The 14,449-nt window shown below is 23.8% G+C and overlaps 1 protein-coding gene across 9 annotated transcripts in view; it reads left to right on the top strand.

Annotated features, from left to right (window-relative positions):
• LOC122713983 (max dimerization protein 1-like) overlaps positions 1–14,449 on the top strand; it is a 408,946-nt gene that overhangs the window by 352,215 nt on the left and 42,282 nt on the right. For 8 of the 9 annotated variants that reach the window (XM_043934889.1, XM_043934891.1, XM_043934895.1 and 5 more), the window contains one exon: positions 2,152–2,157. The exons of the other annotated variant lie outside the window; for it this stretch is intronic. In XM_043934889.1, coding sequence (XP_043790824.1) covers positions 2,152–2,157 — 6 coding nt within the window. The remainder of the gene's footprint in view (positions 1–2,151; positions 2,158–14,449) is intronic. 9 annotated transcript variants of the gene reach the window in all.

The following is a 14,449-nucleotide window of genomic DNA, read 5'->3' as shown; positions in this document are numbered from 1 at the left end:
TTCATTTGAATGTTAAAATTACTTAGAATTACTTAAAATTAATATTATTAATTTTATTATCTATATAATCTATATAATTAATAATTGTTGCGCCTCTGAAACGAAACATTTCATTTTATCTTTCATTTTGATAAAATTTGCAAAATTAATTTCTAAAAAATATTTAAATAATTATCAATTAAAATAACAAATATGAAAATAATTTATCTCTCAATACTATTATTCTATAAAATAATATTATTCAATATAAAATAATATAGCAAGCAAAAAGTAAATATGAAAATTTCATTTTTTGAGTAATATTATTCGAATAAAAATTTATTTCAATCCTGCCTAAAACGAGCACGTCCATAAAAATCGTACACCCGTTTAATTCCAACCGAACCTGGTAATCAATTTCGGAACGGGATGCGAAAAAGTGGAAAACTATCCAAACAGGTGGAAAATGAATTTTTCCCCTCGCCAATTGTATCCGGAACCGTGGTGCATCGCGGGCTGCCCCGTAATTACGCCGGTGGATTTCGACCGTGGAATTTATTCGTCGTTTATCGTCGGTCACCCGGTATATTAAACAGACGATCGTCTCGTTTTTCACCGAGGTGACGTTCGCGTCGCTCGACGATGATCTCGTCGACGATAACTTGCACAATCAAAATCCCGATTTCAACCGTATCACCCTTTCTCAGGGACAAAAATCGTTTACGAGCGAACATTGCCGTTCCTGTTGCGTTTTCGACATTTTTTGTTTCTTTCTTTCTTTTTCTTCTCTCTCTCTCTCTCTCTCTCTCTCTCTCTCTCTCTCTCTCTCTCTCTCTCTCTCTCTCTCTCTCTTTCTCTCTATTCTGGATATTAGTTGAAAAACATTAAATGCGTTTATAAAAGATCCATGCATGGAGAATAATTATTTTCGATGTGAAAAATTGTGGATTTTGGTAGATTTGGAAGAATTATTGTTGAGGGAAATTTAAACGATTGTCAGACAATGGTTATCTTGGGGAATTTATTTAGGATAAAGTGGATAAAGTAAGAACATTCCGACAGAATTAATGGGAACAACTAACAGTTTTGTATTTCGATAAGAAGGAGATGTTGGTTTTCTTATTAAGAGATAAGAATTTTTAGTCTTTAATGTTTTCTTTTAGATATTAGATTGGTGAAAATTATGTTTACATACAATTCCATAAATATTCGGATAATATTATAATTTAAAAGACAAATTATATATTCGGAAATGTGTCGTTATGTTATCAAATTAAAAATAATAAGTTTTTTTTTACTTAAATGCTTTTAAAATGAATTATACATCAAAAAATAATATTAAAGAAAAATGATAAAATTGTTTAATAAAAATAGTTTTTAATATATCAAATTATAAAAAATTGTTATTATAAATCATTTAGAGTATATATAAAAATTTAAATCTTTTTTATTTTTCTTGAATATTTAAACAATTTATATCAAGACTTATATATAATTTATAAAAATTTATACATATAATATAATATACTTTAATGCATTAATAAAATAATTTTATTACTTGATGTATTTATGTATTTATGTATAGATATAATATAGGCATAAGAATCATAAAAAACCATACCATTTTTATAATATTTTTATAATATTTTTTGGAAATAACTACATTTATATTCTATTTATTTCTTAACTTTTATAAAAAATTTTTATAAAAAATAAATTGCAATCTTTTATATATTTTCATTTTATCATCAAATATTTTATCATTCTTACATTAATAAATATTTCGAAAAATTAAAATAATTGAACATATTTTTCTAATTATTAAAAAAATATAAATTTACATATTTAATAGAAAAAGAATTCTAGTTCAGCTTCGATTATTAAATATATATTTTATATGTTAAATATAATGTATTATATAATTAAAAATATTTTAAGTTAGATTAAATTTAATAATAATTAAATTATCTAAGTTAAAATTACTTTAAATAAAAAAAATTTTAATTATTATAATTTGTTTTTTATCAATATCACAATTCGAGTAAAATTATCAATTGAAAATAACATGATAATAAAAACTTGTTTAGTACTAACTAAAAATGTAGCCTTATGTAATTTCTTATACTCTCTTTAAAGCTACATGACTATCTTGTTTTCTTTTTTTGTTTTCAGCTTTCTGTAAGTTGCGATTTATGTTAAATTCTCACTCTCGTCACTTGAAAACTCACTCTCTCACGTTGAAGATCTTCAGCTGAAGATAATGAACTTTGCTCTGAACGGATGGAGTTCTTTCGGAGTTCAAATGCTTTGCTAAATACCAAAATGCCATAAATTAATTATCGTATCGCTTTAAGATATGTGATTAAAAAGCTTTCGATTGAAATCTTTTCTATTTTGAAACATTAAAAGAAAGGATTCGGATAAATTCTACATGAAGAAAAGATAAAATATGTTATACAACATACAGTATTAAACTTGAAACTAAATTAAAATAACCATTCCATCATTTAGAAGATTAATACTAAATAATAGTTTATATTTAATGCATTTAGAAATCTTAGAAAATTTAGGAATGAATTTCTATTTTTGATTCCGAATTTTGCTGTCTTTCATTGCTTAAATAGTTTTAAGCATAATAATATATAAAATATAACAAATATATATATATACAAATAGATATATATATATATATATAATGTTATAAATACTTAAAAATCTTACTTAAATATTCTATTTATTAGAAAAATATAGTATTTTTTTACATTTCATAGTACCTTACTCCAATTTCCAGTCAATTATATTTTCAGATTAATTTTTTTATATTAAATTTTACTAGAAATATTTTAATATTGACTAGTCTTAGATATATTTTAGAATGTATAAATAAATTATTTATTAGATTCATAAAATTATTATTATAATAGATATAAACTTCTACAAATGCAATAAACATTCTTTAAATTATAATATATATTCTTTAAATTATTATTATTATAACAGATATAAAGTTTTACAAACACAATAAATTCTTTAAATTATAATATATAAAGTATATTTTTTCGTATATACAATAATTCAGTTTAGAAATACGATGATGGATCACAAACTAAAGTTCCCTATTTTCTTTTATTTATAAAGAAACCTTTATTTATAAAATTTTACATATTTTTATATGTATATAGAGAATCAAGTTTTGGGATAAATTAGAAAAAATCGGATAAAATCGAGATTTCAATATTGCCAAAAGCATGCAAATCAACTTCGGCAATAATCGAATACGATTGGTTTGTGCAATTATTAAAGATGATAGCTCGATAGTATTTGATTCCTTGAAATTATACTGAAACTTTTAGAATTCCATCTTACTCGAATATTTCTAATCTATCTCGAATGTACATGTTCCAATAACATTATCCATTAATTTCTATTACCATAGAATTTTTGATTCAAACTTTTTCAAATCTTTTCTTTCGTTATTATTCGTTTACCAAAAACTTAAATGAATTTAAATTACAAATATAAGAGCAAATTTCAAAAGAAATTAGATCAACTTATTTTCGGAAAATATTTTATGCAGAAATATTATTAAAATTATTCTTTATGTAATTAATTATTGAGGGAAATTTAGTTTTTTGATCATTCTTTGTATATAAATCGTAACGAAAGTATAAAAATAAATTTATATCAAGAACATAAGTTTATTGAATATAAATCCGTTAAAATAAAGCATATAAAACATTTTAAATCATCTGACAATAACAAACCATTGAAAATATTAAAGAAAAAAGGAATCGTCGAAAGCAAGAGATCAGAAGGAAATACGTACATATACATGCGCTTAAGTACATACATACATACATATCAAGAGCAAATCGAGTTCTCCAGATGTTCTCGAGACGAGAACATTCTCGCCGTCTGTCTCGAGAAAACAAGAAAGAGACGGAGCGAACGAATAATTTAAGCGAAGAGAAAGAGAGAGAGAAAGAAAGAGAGAGAGAGAGAGAGAGAGAGAGAGAGAGACGCGTGTAAAAGTGAAACGGAAGCAGAAAGAGAAAGAGGATACTGGAAGGAAGGAGAATATGCACCGTTTGCCAGGTATATACGCTTACGTCCCGCCTTGTTGTCATTAATTAATCTCACGTGATAAATGTTAAGTCGTCTGCCAACTTCGAAGATGTTAACGCGATCCCGCGCGATGGCCCAGCTGCGTGCCACGATTGAATCAGCAACGGGCGAATACTGAAACACCGGTGGCAGATGTTGCTGCATAAATTTCTGTTAATCCTTCGTGGCAACGACCGGAATCGTTTGTCCCATAGCGCCCGCGAAAGATCGATCATTGTAGCACGTAGGTACGCCGATCAATGAAGATTAGTTCGATAAATTTTTTTCAACTTATTTTTTTTTTTTTTTTGCAAACAGGAGCAATTTTCAATACTTCTCACGTTTTATTATTATTATATAATGATAAAATATTTTTGAAAAATATTTTTAATATTTATCTCATGATAATATTATTTTCTCGATAGATGTTTTATTTTTTGATGATAACTTCTTAAAATTTCTTATCAAAAAATAATAAATTAATATACTCTTAAATATTCAATATTTAAATACTCTAATCATTCAAAATTTATTTCAATAATAATTAATGAGCTTCATTTTACATACTTTAGATACATCTTTTTTAATTCTGGAAAGTTCTTATCTCTGTCATTGAATTGCTTCCAAACAAAAGGACTGGGATTTAAACTATCTTCTTAAGATCTAAATAATCTTCTCTATTATTTCTTTTCTTTTTAAATTTGTTCTCCAACGATTTAAAATTTTTTTCATTTTTATTCATCTATACATATAATAGATATATCCAGATAACTATCACAAAATTGAGATTAAAATACATCAGTTATCTGAGAAATTAAGTGTTTTGAATTATCGATAATTTCTTTCTCATTTTCTTATAAATGAGATAGAAAAAAGTGTTCATATTTTGTATGATATGTATTTTAAGTTTTTAACAAATATGTGTCTCAAAAATTTAAATTGCATTTTCAAGAATTGATGATAAAAATTTCTTCAACAAATAAATAAGTAGAATATGATTACTGTAAGTGTAAATTATTCCATTTCCAAATATTAAAAATATAACGCAAAAATCACAATAATCTTTCCATCGATACTTTCACAATTTTCAAACTAATTCTTGTATTTTCTCGAGCAAGAATTTTCGTTAGATTGAAAAGCAGAAGTGATCATCACAAGGAAATAGAATTTCACAGTCTTCAAAATTGTGTCCTTCTTCGTTGAGACAAAAGAGTTAAAAGAGTTTCAAAACTCATTATCGCAAATCGGCCTGAATCGAAAGAAAATATAGATGAAGAGAATTTTAAGAAGGAAAAAGAAGAAAAACAATGAAGAAAGAAAGTAAGAGAACAGTTACCTGTGACTAGCGATAGGATCAAATTTAATAGTAAATCTAAATCTAAATTAAATCTAATGCTAAAGTTGATTCACTTCGAATACTAACTTATTTAATACATACTTCAAAATATTAAAATATATAATTGGTTTTTATTATTATTATTATACTAATATGAGCCCATTTATTCTTCTATCAAGATGTATAAAGATTTGCATTTAATTTAAAAATGCTGATTTAAAAATCTAATTAAAATGCTAATTTAAAAATCTACGTTTCTATGAATCTAAATTTATGTATTATATAAATAATTTTTTGAAAATTACTTATAACTTAATCTTTATATATATTTTAAAATGTATAAATAAGAAACGAAATAATCTATTGTTTTCTCATTTTTTTTTTATTTACATATTCTCTCATTTTTCTATTTACATATTCTTATATTTTTCTAAAACCATATAAATTAAACAAGACTTTTTTTCATTTTCAAAATTTAATTCCTTAATTTATCAAATTTCATTAAATTTCAAGAAATGTATTTTTACCAATTATTCAATCTTTTTCTAATCTAATCTAATTTATTCGTGATATAATTGGTCCAATCGCTACTCAAGCCAACTTAACCTTATTTTTTCCAACCTAATCTAGCTCTTTTATGAGTTACGTATGTTCTCGATGGACTTTTCTCGTAGTCGGCGTCATGAAAATAAATTGAATCACGCAAAAAATAGAAATACAAACACATCCACGCCTACCGATGGCCGTAATTCCAAGCTACTTTCCCAGGTTGCAATTGCAGAGTGTGGTGGGGGCGGAAAGAGCCGAGTTAAAGAGGGGAGAGGTCTTCCAACTTGGACATCCCGAAGTATTATCTATCTCGGAAGTTCGTTCCCGAGGTTGCGGCTGGCTCCGTTGACGATGACGAAAACGACGAGAACGGTCACGCTAATCGCAGCTGGCTGCAGATTGGCTTTTAGCACAGAGTTCGACCAACTTGTATCGCCAGGAAATCGCGGGCGCACCCCTCCGCTCAAATTTACAGGGCGATTCCCTCGACCGCCCCCTTCGTCGTGAGGGATGGTATTTGCGGCCACGGGGAAAGCATTGATGGGAGGGGTTACGATCAGGTCGACGTGGTCGCTTGCGGTGATTTAAATTGCTCTAGGCGAGGGCCTCTGTGCACTCTGATTTCTGGCTTCTTTTTAGAAATTGTTCTTTAGAAGTTTGGTGGTTGATGAGATCCTTGATGGTATACACCGGTTGTAAGTGGTCTTCTTCATTGTTTTAGTTTTATATATTTTTCTTTCAGAGATGAGTCGAGATTGGATTATTAAATTGAATTGAGATTGAAATCATATGAGATCTTAACATTTTTTTTAAATTCAAAATGTTTATTTTTTCTTTTTTTTTTTTTAAGGAAAAAGACTGTATTCTCCTTACGTTTATCATAATGATCTTAAAAAAATTTGATTGATGGTATTTTTGAATTCGATTTTTTACAATATTTTATATATATATATAGTAATAATAGTGGATTATGAAAAATTAATTAATTATTTATTTTATAATTTTTAAATATGATATTATACTAAAATAATATGAATCTAAGCAATTATTATAAGTTTAAAATCTAAATACAAATTTTTTACTTTTAGTTGATTTTATTTAATAGATTACATAGAATCAGTGATATATAATTCTAATCAATGAAATTATAGTAATGTATTATAGTATCAATGTATTACGTTTTATAATAAAAAATTGTAAATATTATAGATATGTTCATAGATATCAATACTAAATTTTAAGAAATCTCAAATAATATGAGATGAAAATAAAAAAGAAGTTTATAAATCAATTACTACATATTCTAAAAGACATTTTTATTGAAAAAAAATTTTTTTCTAATTAGTATGTTTTTTTACCAAATATTATATGGAATAATATTTTTAATCGAAATATCATTCTAAGAAAAAAGAAATCAGAATTCAAAATTTTTGTGAATTTTTTTTTAAATATAATTTTATAATAATAATATGAGATGAAAAATCTTAAATTAAATAAAATGTTTAGAATTTAATGCTTTACTATAAAAAAATTTCTAGATAAAGTATTATTTAAAATATGAAAAAATATTGAAAGATAAGAAGAATATTGAAACGATCTTATCTTTCAAAAAGATTTCTCAAAATTCAATCACAAAATTGCTATGTATAATCTAATATACATAAATATAAATTTTCATTCAAATCAAAATTTTTAGATGAGATGAATTTTTCTGTAATATACTTTCATAAATTACTATATAAGAAGAATAATTAGCAATCAATGAAATTAACATTGTCATTTCATATTTTGGAACTGACATTATCCTTTTGTTCCTACTTTTTTTTATCTTATTTTTTTCTTTTTATATATTTCGCAATAAATTATATTTCCATACACAAATTTAAATGATCTCATGTAATCGATGAATAAAATTTATAATAGGCTATGTTTAGAATTGAAAAAATGTTTAGAATTCTATAGAATTTTTGGATTGTTATAGATTGGATTATTAAGAATATGTAAAGCTATATTCTATATAACTTCAATATTAAATTATAGAATTATAGAAATTTAAAATATTAAATATAAGATAATATATTAATTTGTTATAAATTTAAAGAAATTGGAAGAAGAATATTTAAAATAGTAGTTCTCAACTTTAATTATAATGAAATAATCTGTGATCTTTCTATATATATTTTTGTATAGGCTTATTTTTAATAATGTAATAAGACAATTGAATCATTTTTTTTTGTTTCTTGAAAATAGATGTTTAATAAAAAATTTAATTAGTGAATAGATATTAAATATTCATGATAAAGTTCCTTATAAAAAAAAATATTGATTTCTTAGAAATTTTATGATCTCTTTAAAATTTTAATTGTAGATAAAGCAAAAATATAATTATAAATTATGAATATTGTTTAATTTTAATTTGATCAATATTAAATATTCATATATTGAAAACTTCAATTTGCAATTAATTACACATTTTTATACAATTTATTATTTCTATAATACAGAATTTTATATTTTTTATATTAATCTACTATATTATTAAAATTATTATGCATTTGCATATGATAATTTTAATATTGATACACCAAAGATGAAGAATTTTAATCAATCATAAAATTGGAAGAAAAAAAATTTAGCGAAGAAATTAATCAAGAATATTTTACATGGGAAAACGTAACTTCAGACGTATTGGATAGAGTTTGAGACACCGAAGATGGCATTTTACATACTCCAGACCCGCGTGACTCAGAATGCCAATTTGAATATGGTTCAACTACATTTCCTTGAGTTAGCATGTTTCCCCGGGAGACTGGTGGAAGGATGTCTACAAGTTGCTACTCATTTACATATTCCTCGGACCAAGAAACTCTCCTTCGTCGCCAGCAGGATTATTTGCGAAATTGTAAACGTTTTCGATTAACGATTCAGCCCTGTTACAGAGGTACGGTGCACACCACTCCTGAAATAATAGTAATTTACACATAAATTTCTAGCAATCGCCGCAAATAACTCGAAATTGATCGTAACTCCTTGAGACTTTTGATTGTTTAAAAACTTTGTAATAATGAATAAAGATAAGAAAAGATAATTATTCAAAGTTAATATTAAACTTTCTCGGTATGGTATTTTTAATTAAGAATATAATTTTGAAGAAAGATTTCCTATATTTTCAAAATTAATCTTGAAAATATAGGAAAAAAATTTAAAGATATATAAATACATAAATATTTACAAATATATTATCAGAAATTATAAAAAAAATGATTATAAAAAATGCTTTTTCAATAATCATAATCTCTTCAAAATTCAATTAAATAAAGACAAAATTCGAAAAAAATTATAACAATAAATTTACAAAAATATATAAGAAAATAAAAATTTAACACATTTTCAATCTAAAATTAAGAAAATATTATGTATTATATTTATTTTTATATAATATAAATATAAATATAATCGAAGTTAAAAAAATCGAAAAGTAAAAAATATAATGATAAATTTATAGAATTTTCACAAAAACAAAGAAAATAAAAGACAGAAAAGTTCGAAAAAAAGAAATTATAAATACGAATTTATTAAAACATATATTTAAAAATTTTTAATCAAAAATCTAATTAAAATTTTCAAAATCTTTATAATTCAATTCAAAATTAACAAAATCGAAAAATTTAAAAAGAAGAATAAAAAGTAAATTTCATATAAATAAACCAAAACCAAATATTTTAAAATCATCAACATTTAATTTAAAATTAATAGTATATTGAAAAATCCATAAAGAAAAAAACCTTAAACATATAAAATATATTTTCAATTCGTTACAATCGTATATAATTTTTCACTACGGAAGAAAAACTTTTCAGAGCCAAAATCACACATCAAAAATTCTCTAAAAAAAATTCCCTAGAAATCAACGGAAAATATGAAATGAATTTCATAAAGGCAGAGAGACGGAAAACGGAAAGGGAAGGGCGGGGAAAACAGGAAGAGCATATGGATTCGTGTGTCGAACGAAGAACGGTGGCGAAGATCTTTGGAGTTGTGCCAATCTCTAGAATAATTTAGCGTTACCAATATAGTGGATAGGCAACGATAGTATGCGTGATACGCAAAAGTCTATACCTGCTATCGGCATAGACTATGTGATTTAAACCGATATTATATACTTGCATTTTATAGGCAAATTTCCTGGCATCGTCACATCGTTATATCGTCAAGCTGGGAAACTGCGTAAAACTTTGGTCACGCGAGAGTACATGCGGAACTTACAATGACATTCGTATTTTTCTTCCTCCATCTATTTATTTCGTGAAGAAACATAACCGACTGCATTCGATCGACATAGAGATTCACGCGATTTTTAAATATTTATACGACTCACTCCTTTGCTGTGAAGGTTTTGTTTAGGGCAGGGTGGAATTATAAGATTTTCGCATGGATATAATTAAAATATGTTTGTTAGACTTTTATCAGAAAAAGAAAGTATCGAGCATTTTGGAATAAAAATTTATTTTCTATTTCTGAGTTTTAATAGTTTTATGAAAGAAATATATAATGAAATTCTCAGAAAAAGAGAATATTAAGTATTCCAGAATAAATTTATTTTTTATTTGTTAATATTTAATATTACTGAGTTTTGAAAGAGAGCATGAAATAAAATATCTAGATAAAAAAAAATATTAAATATTTCAGACTAAAAATTTATTTTTTAATATTGAATATTTTTAGTGGTGAAAATGTAATAGGAATCAAATAAATGTAAAAAGATAGAATTATTAATTATTAATGTAAAAAAATAATTTTTATTTCAAAAAAACAATATTGAATATTTCAGAATAAAAATGTATTTTTTATTTTTTATAATTCTTTATAATATTTATTATTTTTAATATTTTCGAACTTTAATGATGAAAAATGGGAATGAAATAAATATAAAAAATGTTATATTGTTGATGTGAAAAGATTTATATGCACTGAATTGTTCAAAAATATCCGAATTTTTGAAAATTCATTTTGACTAAGATATTATTCATTTAAAGATGTAAGAGTTTATTTCATAGTAGAATTAATATTTTTTAATTTACAAAAATTGTTCAATTTACTTTATATTTATGATTTCGATAATCAATATTTACTAAAATTGAAATCCAACATATACATTTTGATTATTGAAAGCTTTTATAATAATTCCTTTGCTTTTGATATATTTACGATATTGGAAACTTCAATATTTTCGGTTGTATGATGAATTTAATATAAAGGAAGCATGAAAAAAAAAAAAATGAAAAAAGTACTACAAAACCTAAATAAAAAAATAAAAGACTAAAAAAAAATAACTAAAAATAAAAAATAGAAATATATATAAAGAGATATAAAAAGATAAAAGAAGTTTGAAAGATAGAAAAGTTACGAATCTAACAAAACAAAACAAAATAAAAGAATAAAAAAAGATTCAATTAAAAGTTAAAAGAAAAATTCCAAAAAACAAGAAAAAAGTTCCAAAAAATAGAAAAATATAAATCATAAATATATATATATATTAATAAAATATATATAAAAATATATATATTTTTTTATGATTTAATATATATATATATATATTAAAAAATATATTTAACTGTAAAATTCTAAATTGTCGAATTTACTTCAATCAATCTAATGAAATCTCGTTCCATGATAATTTAATTTTTTAATAAGTAGGCGCGTTTCACGGAAACGAGTGATTCGGATAAGAAGCGAGTCGAACCAGTCGAAAATAGGATTGAGTGGCGAGCTTTCATCGACGATACAATGAACTTCGGCGTGGACCAACAAAGCGCGTAACATGATTAAGGGCCCGAAGTGTAAGATGATTAGAGTTTTCACAGAAAATTTCAAACTTCTGCTGTATCTTCGTAAATACGATCTGAGATATTCTCGAGATATTTGTGGTGGAAACATCGTCTTTGTCTTGTTTCGCGATTCGAGAAACTAAGGAAATATTCAACTTTCAATTTATTCCTTTCAATGATTCACTATTGAAAATGTAATATTTCATTAATATATAATAAATATAAAGAATATTTATATTCATTAAATATTTTAATTTATAATTATTTATTACAATTATTTATTTTATTTAATGAAATATTATTAAAAATGTTATTATGTGACCATATTTTATTTCTAATTGCGCATGCACGCATGCACGCAAATTTTTTAAAATTATGAAAGATTCATGATTACTAACTTCTCTATCAGTTAATCTCTATATTTCATTGTCCAATAAGTTTTTTAATTTAATTGATAAAAATTTCTTTAAAATATTCATTAAAAAATATATTAATTTTCATTAAAATTTAAATCATATGATCAAAAGATTTATTAAAAAAACTTTTTTAAAATATTCAACAAAAAAAAATATATTAATTTTCATTAAAATCTAAATGATATGATCAAAGGATGTTAATACGAAGGATTTCAGATACGGGGAAAAATGATCGGCTTGTTTTTATGACACGCTAGTATAGAAATAATTTTAAATCTCTTTGAAGTCAGCTGGAAATGTTTTGCAGAGCACGTAACACGTGACAAACATGTTTGTTCTAGTTTTTTACGGTCTAACGGAGAAACGTGTTTTGAATCAAAGTATCACATAATTCTCCGAGGTGGAAGGCGGCAGTGGCCATGTTAAGCTTCCCCAACTTCCGCCTCTTCGATTTTTCTCTTTCGTACCGATCGAAGGCATGTTTCGAAAATTTGTTAAATATAAAATAAAAAAATATATTTATAAAATTTCTTCTTTATAATTGAAATGAAATGATATTTGAATTAAATAAAATGAATACTTGGATTCGAAGCAATCGAGAAATAAAAAAGAATTTCAAAGTACTTTTTATAGGAAATAATAAATTTTTGTTAATAATAATAAATTCTCTAAATTGGTACTTAATATTTAACATTCTTTGATGAATCTTGTTACTTAGTGAATAAGTAATTTCTTAAGCGATTTCCATGATATTTTATGTATCGATGGTAGAATTAAATACTTTATCGCAATCTGTTACTTTTTAAACTTAATCTTATTTAATTGGTATTATAGGATCGTGAGTTTAATTGATAATTTTATAGTTTTATATTTCATTATTATTTAATTGAGATTAAATATGTCTTTCAACTAATTTATTTAATTTCATTTTGTATTTGAAATTTTATCTTTTTATGAAAAACATAAAAAATATTATAAATATTCAAAGTATTGAAAATTAATTCAATTTTTAATGATAAATAGAACAATATTTTATATTTATATTCATTTATGATTAATTTCTTATAATAATTTTTTTATGTAAAAATAATATAAAATCTTTTCTAAAGAAGTTTTCAATTTTAGGATTTATTTAGAAAAATATAAATAAACAAATATTGTAATATCACATTATTTTATGGAAACTAATTTTTCATACAATATTATTCATAATATTAATATTAAAATAAAATTACCAATACAATAAAATTAATCAGTTTCAGATTTTTTATTTTTGCAATTATTAAAAAAAAAATATATATATTTAAGTAAATTAATAATAATTTTTGTTAAATCAGGAATCATTATATATATTTATTTATATTTAATTATTTTTATAATTCTATTTTTCATTTTAATCATTTATTATTATTATAATAACTCTAAGAACTATTGATATATTTTAATACACAATAACTTTTTTAAAATCAGACTTAATTGTATTGAAATGTTAAAAAAGTTATTTAATTTTTTATTGAATGGCAAAAAAATTTAAAAAAATTATAAATATTTTTGATATCATTTTTAAGTCTTTAATAAAAATTTATAAAATATATTTTATTGATTTGTATCAATTATATACATGCTAAAAATTTCATCGAAATCGCTTTGCTATGAACATTATTATGTTACTTCATTAACATTACATTCATTCAAAACATTAAGTCCAATTATATAAAAGTTATATTTTAAAAGGCGTATCAATATTTTTTGGAATTATTGAATATTTAAATATGTAATTTTATATAATTTTAATATTAATAATTGTTATTATAATTATACAATGAAAAAATGTACAAACATAAGTATATTTCAATCAACTATTTATCTTTACGAAAATATTTTCCAAAATTAAAATCTCGAATAATAAGAATATTTCATTTTTCATTTCAACATTCGTAATCTTTTAATAAAAAGATCTAAGTTCTAAAAAAGAAATAAAATTTCCATTCCCTCTTAATTAAATTTCTTAAAGTTTTTTCCAAGTTCTCCTAATTATTACACTATGTAAGATACCCACGTCGGCACGAATTAAAAAAGAAATAAAATAATCTCATCATATTAATCATCTCTGTACATCGTATTTCTTTTCCTCCATCCCGATTATATATTTGCACTGCATTTAATCACGTTAATTTTTAATTAAATGATTTCTTGTTCCTATGGATGGACATCCTCGAAATTCTCGGTACCCATCT

The sequence above is a fragment of the Apis laboriosa genome, unplaced genomic scaffold (genome assembly GCF_014066325.1).
Source record: "Apis laboriosa isolate Shangri-la unplaced genomic scaffold, ASM1406632v1 scaffold26_cov146, whole genome shotgun sequence".
NCBI lineage: Eukaryota > Metazoa > Arthropoda > Insecta > Hymenoptera > Apidae > Apis > Apis laboriosa.
The sequence above is the reverse complement of the archived record's forward strand: the minus strand, read 5'-3'. Positions and strand labels throughout refer to the sequence as shown.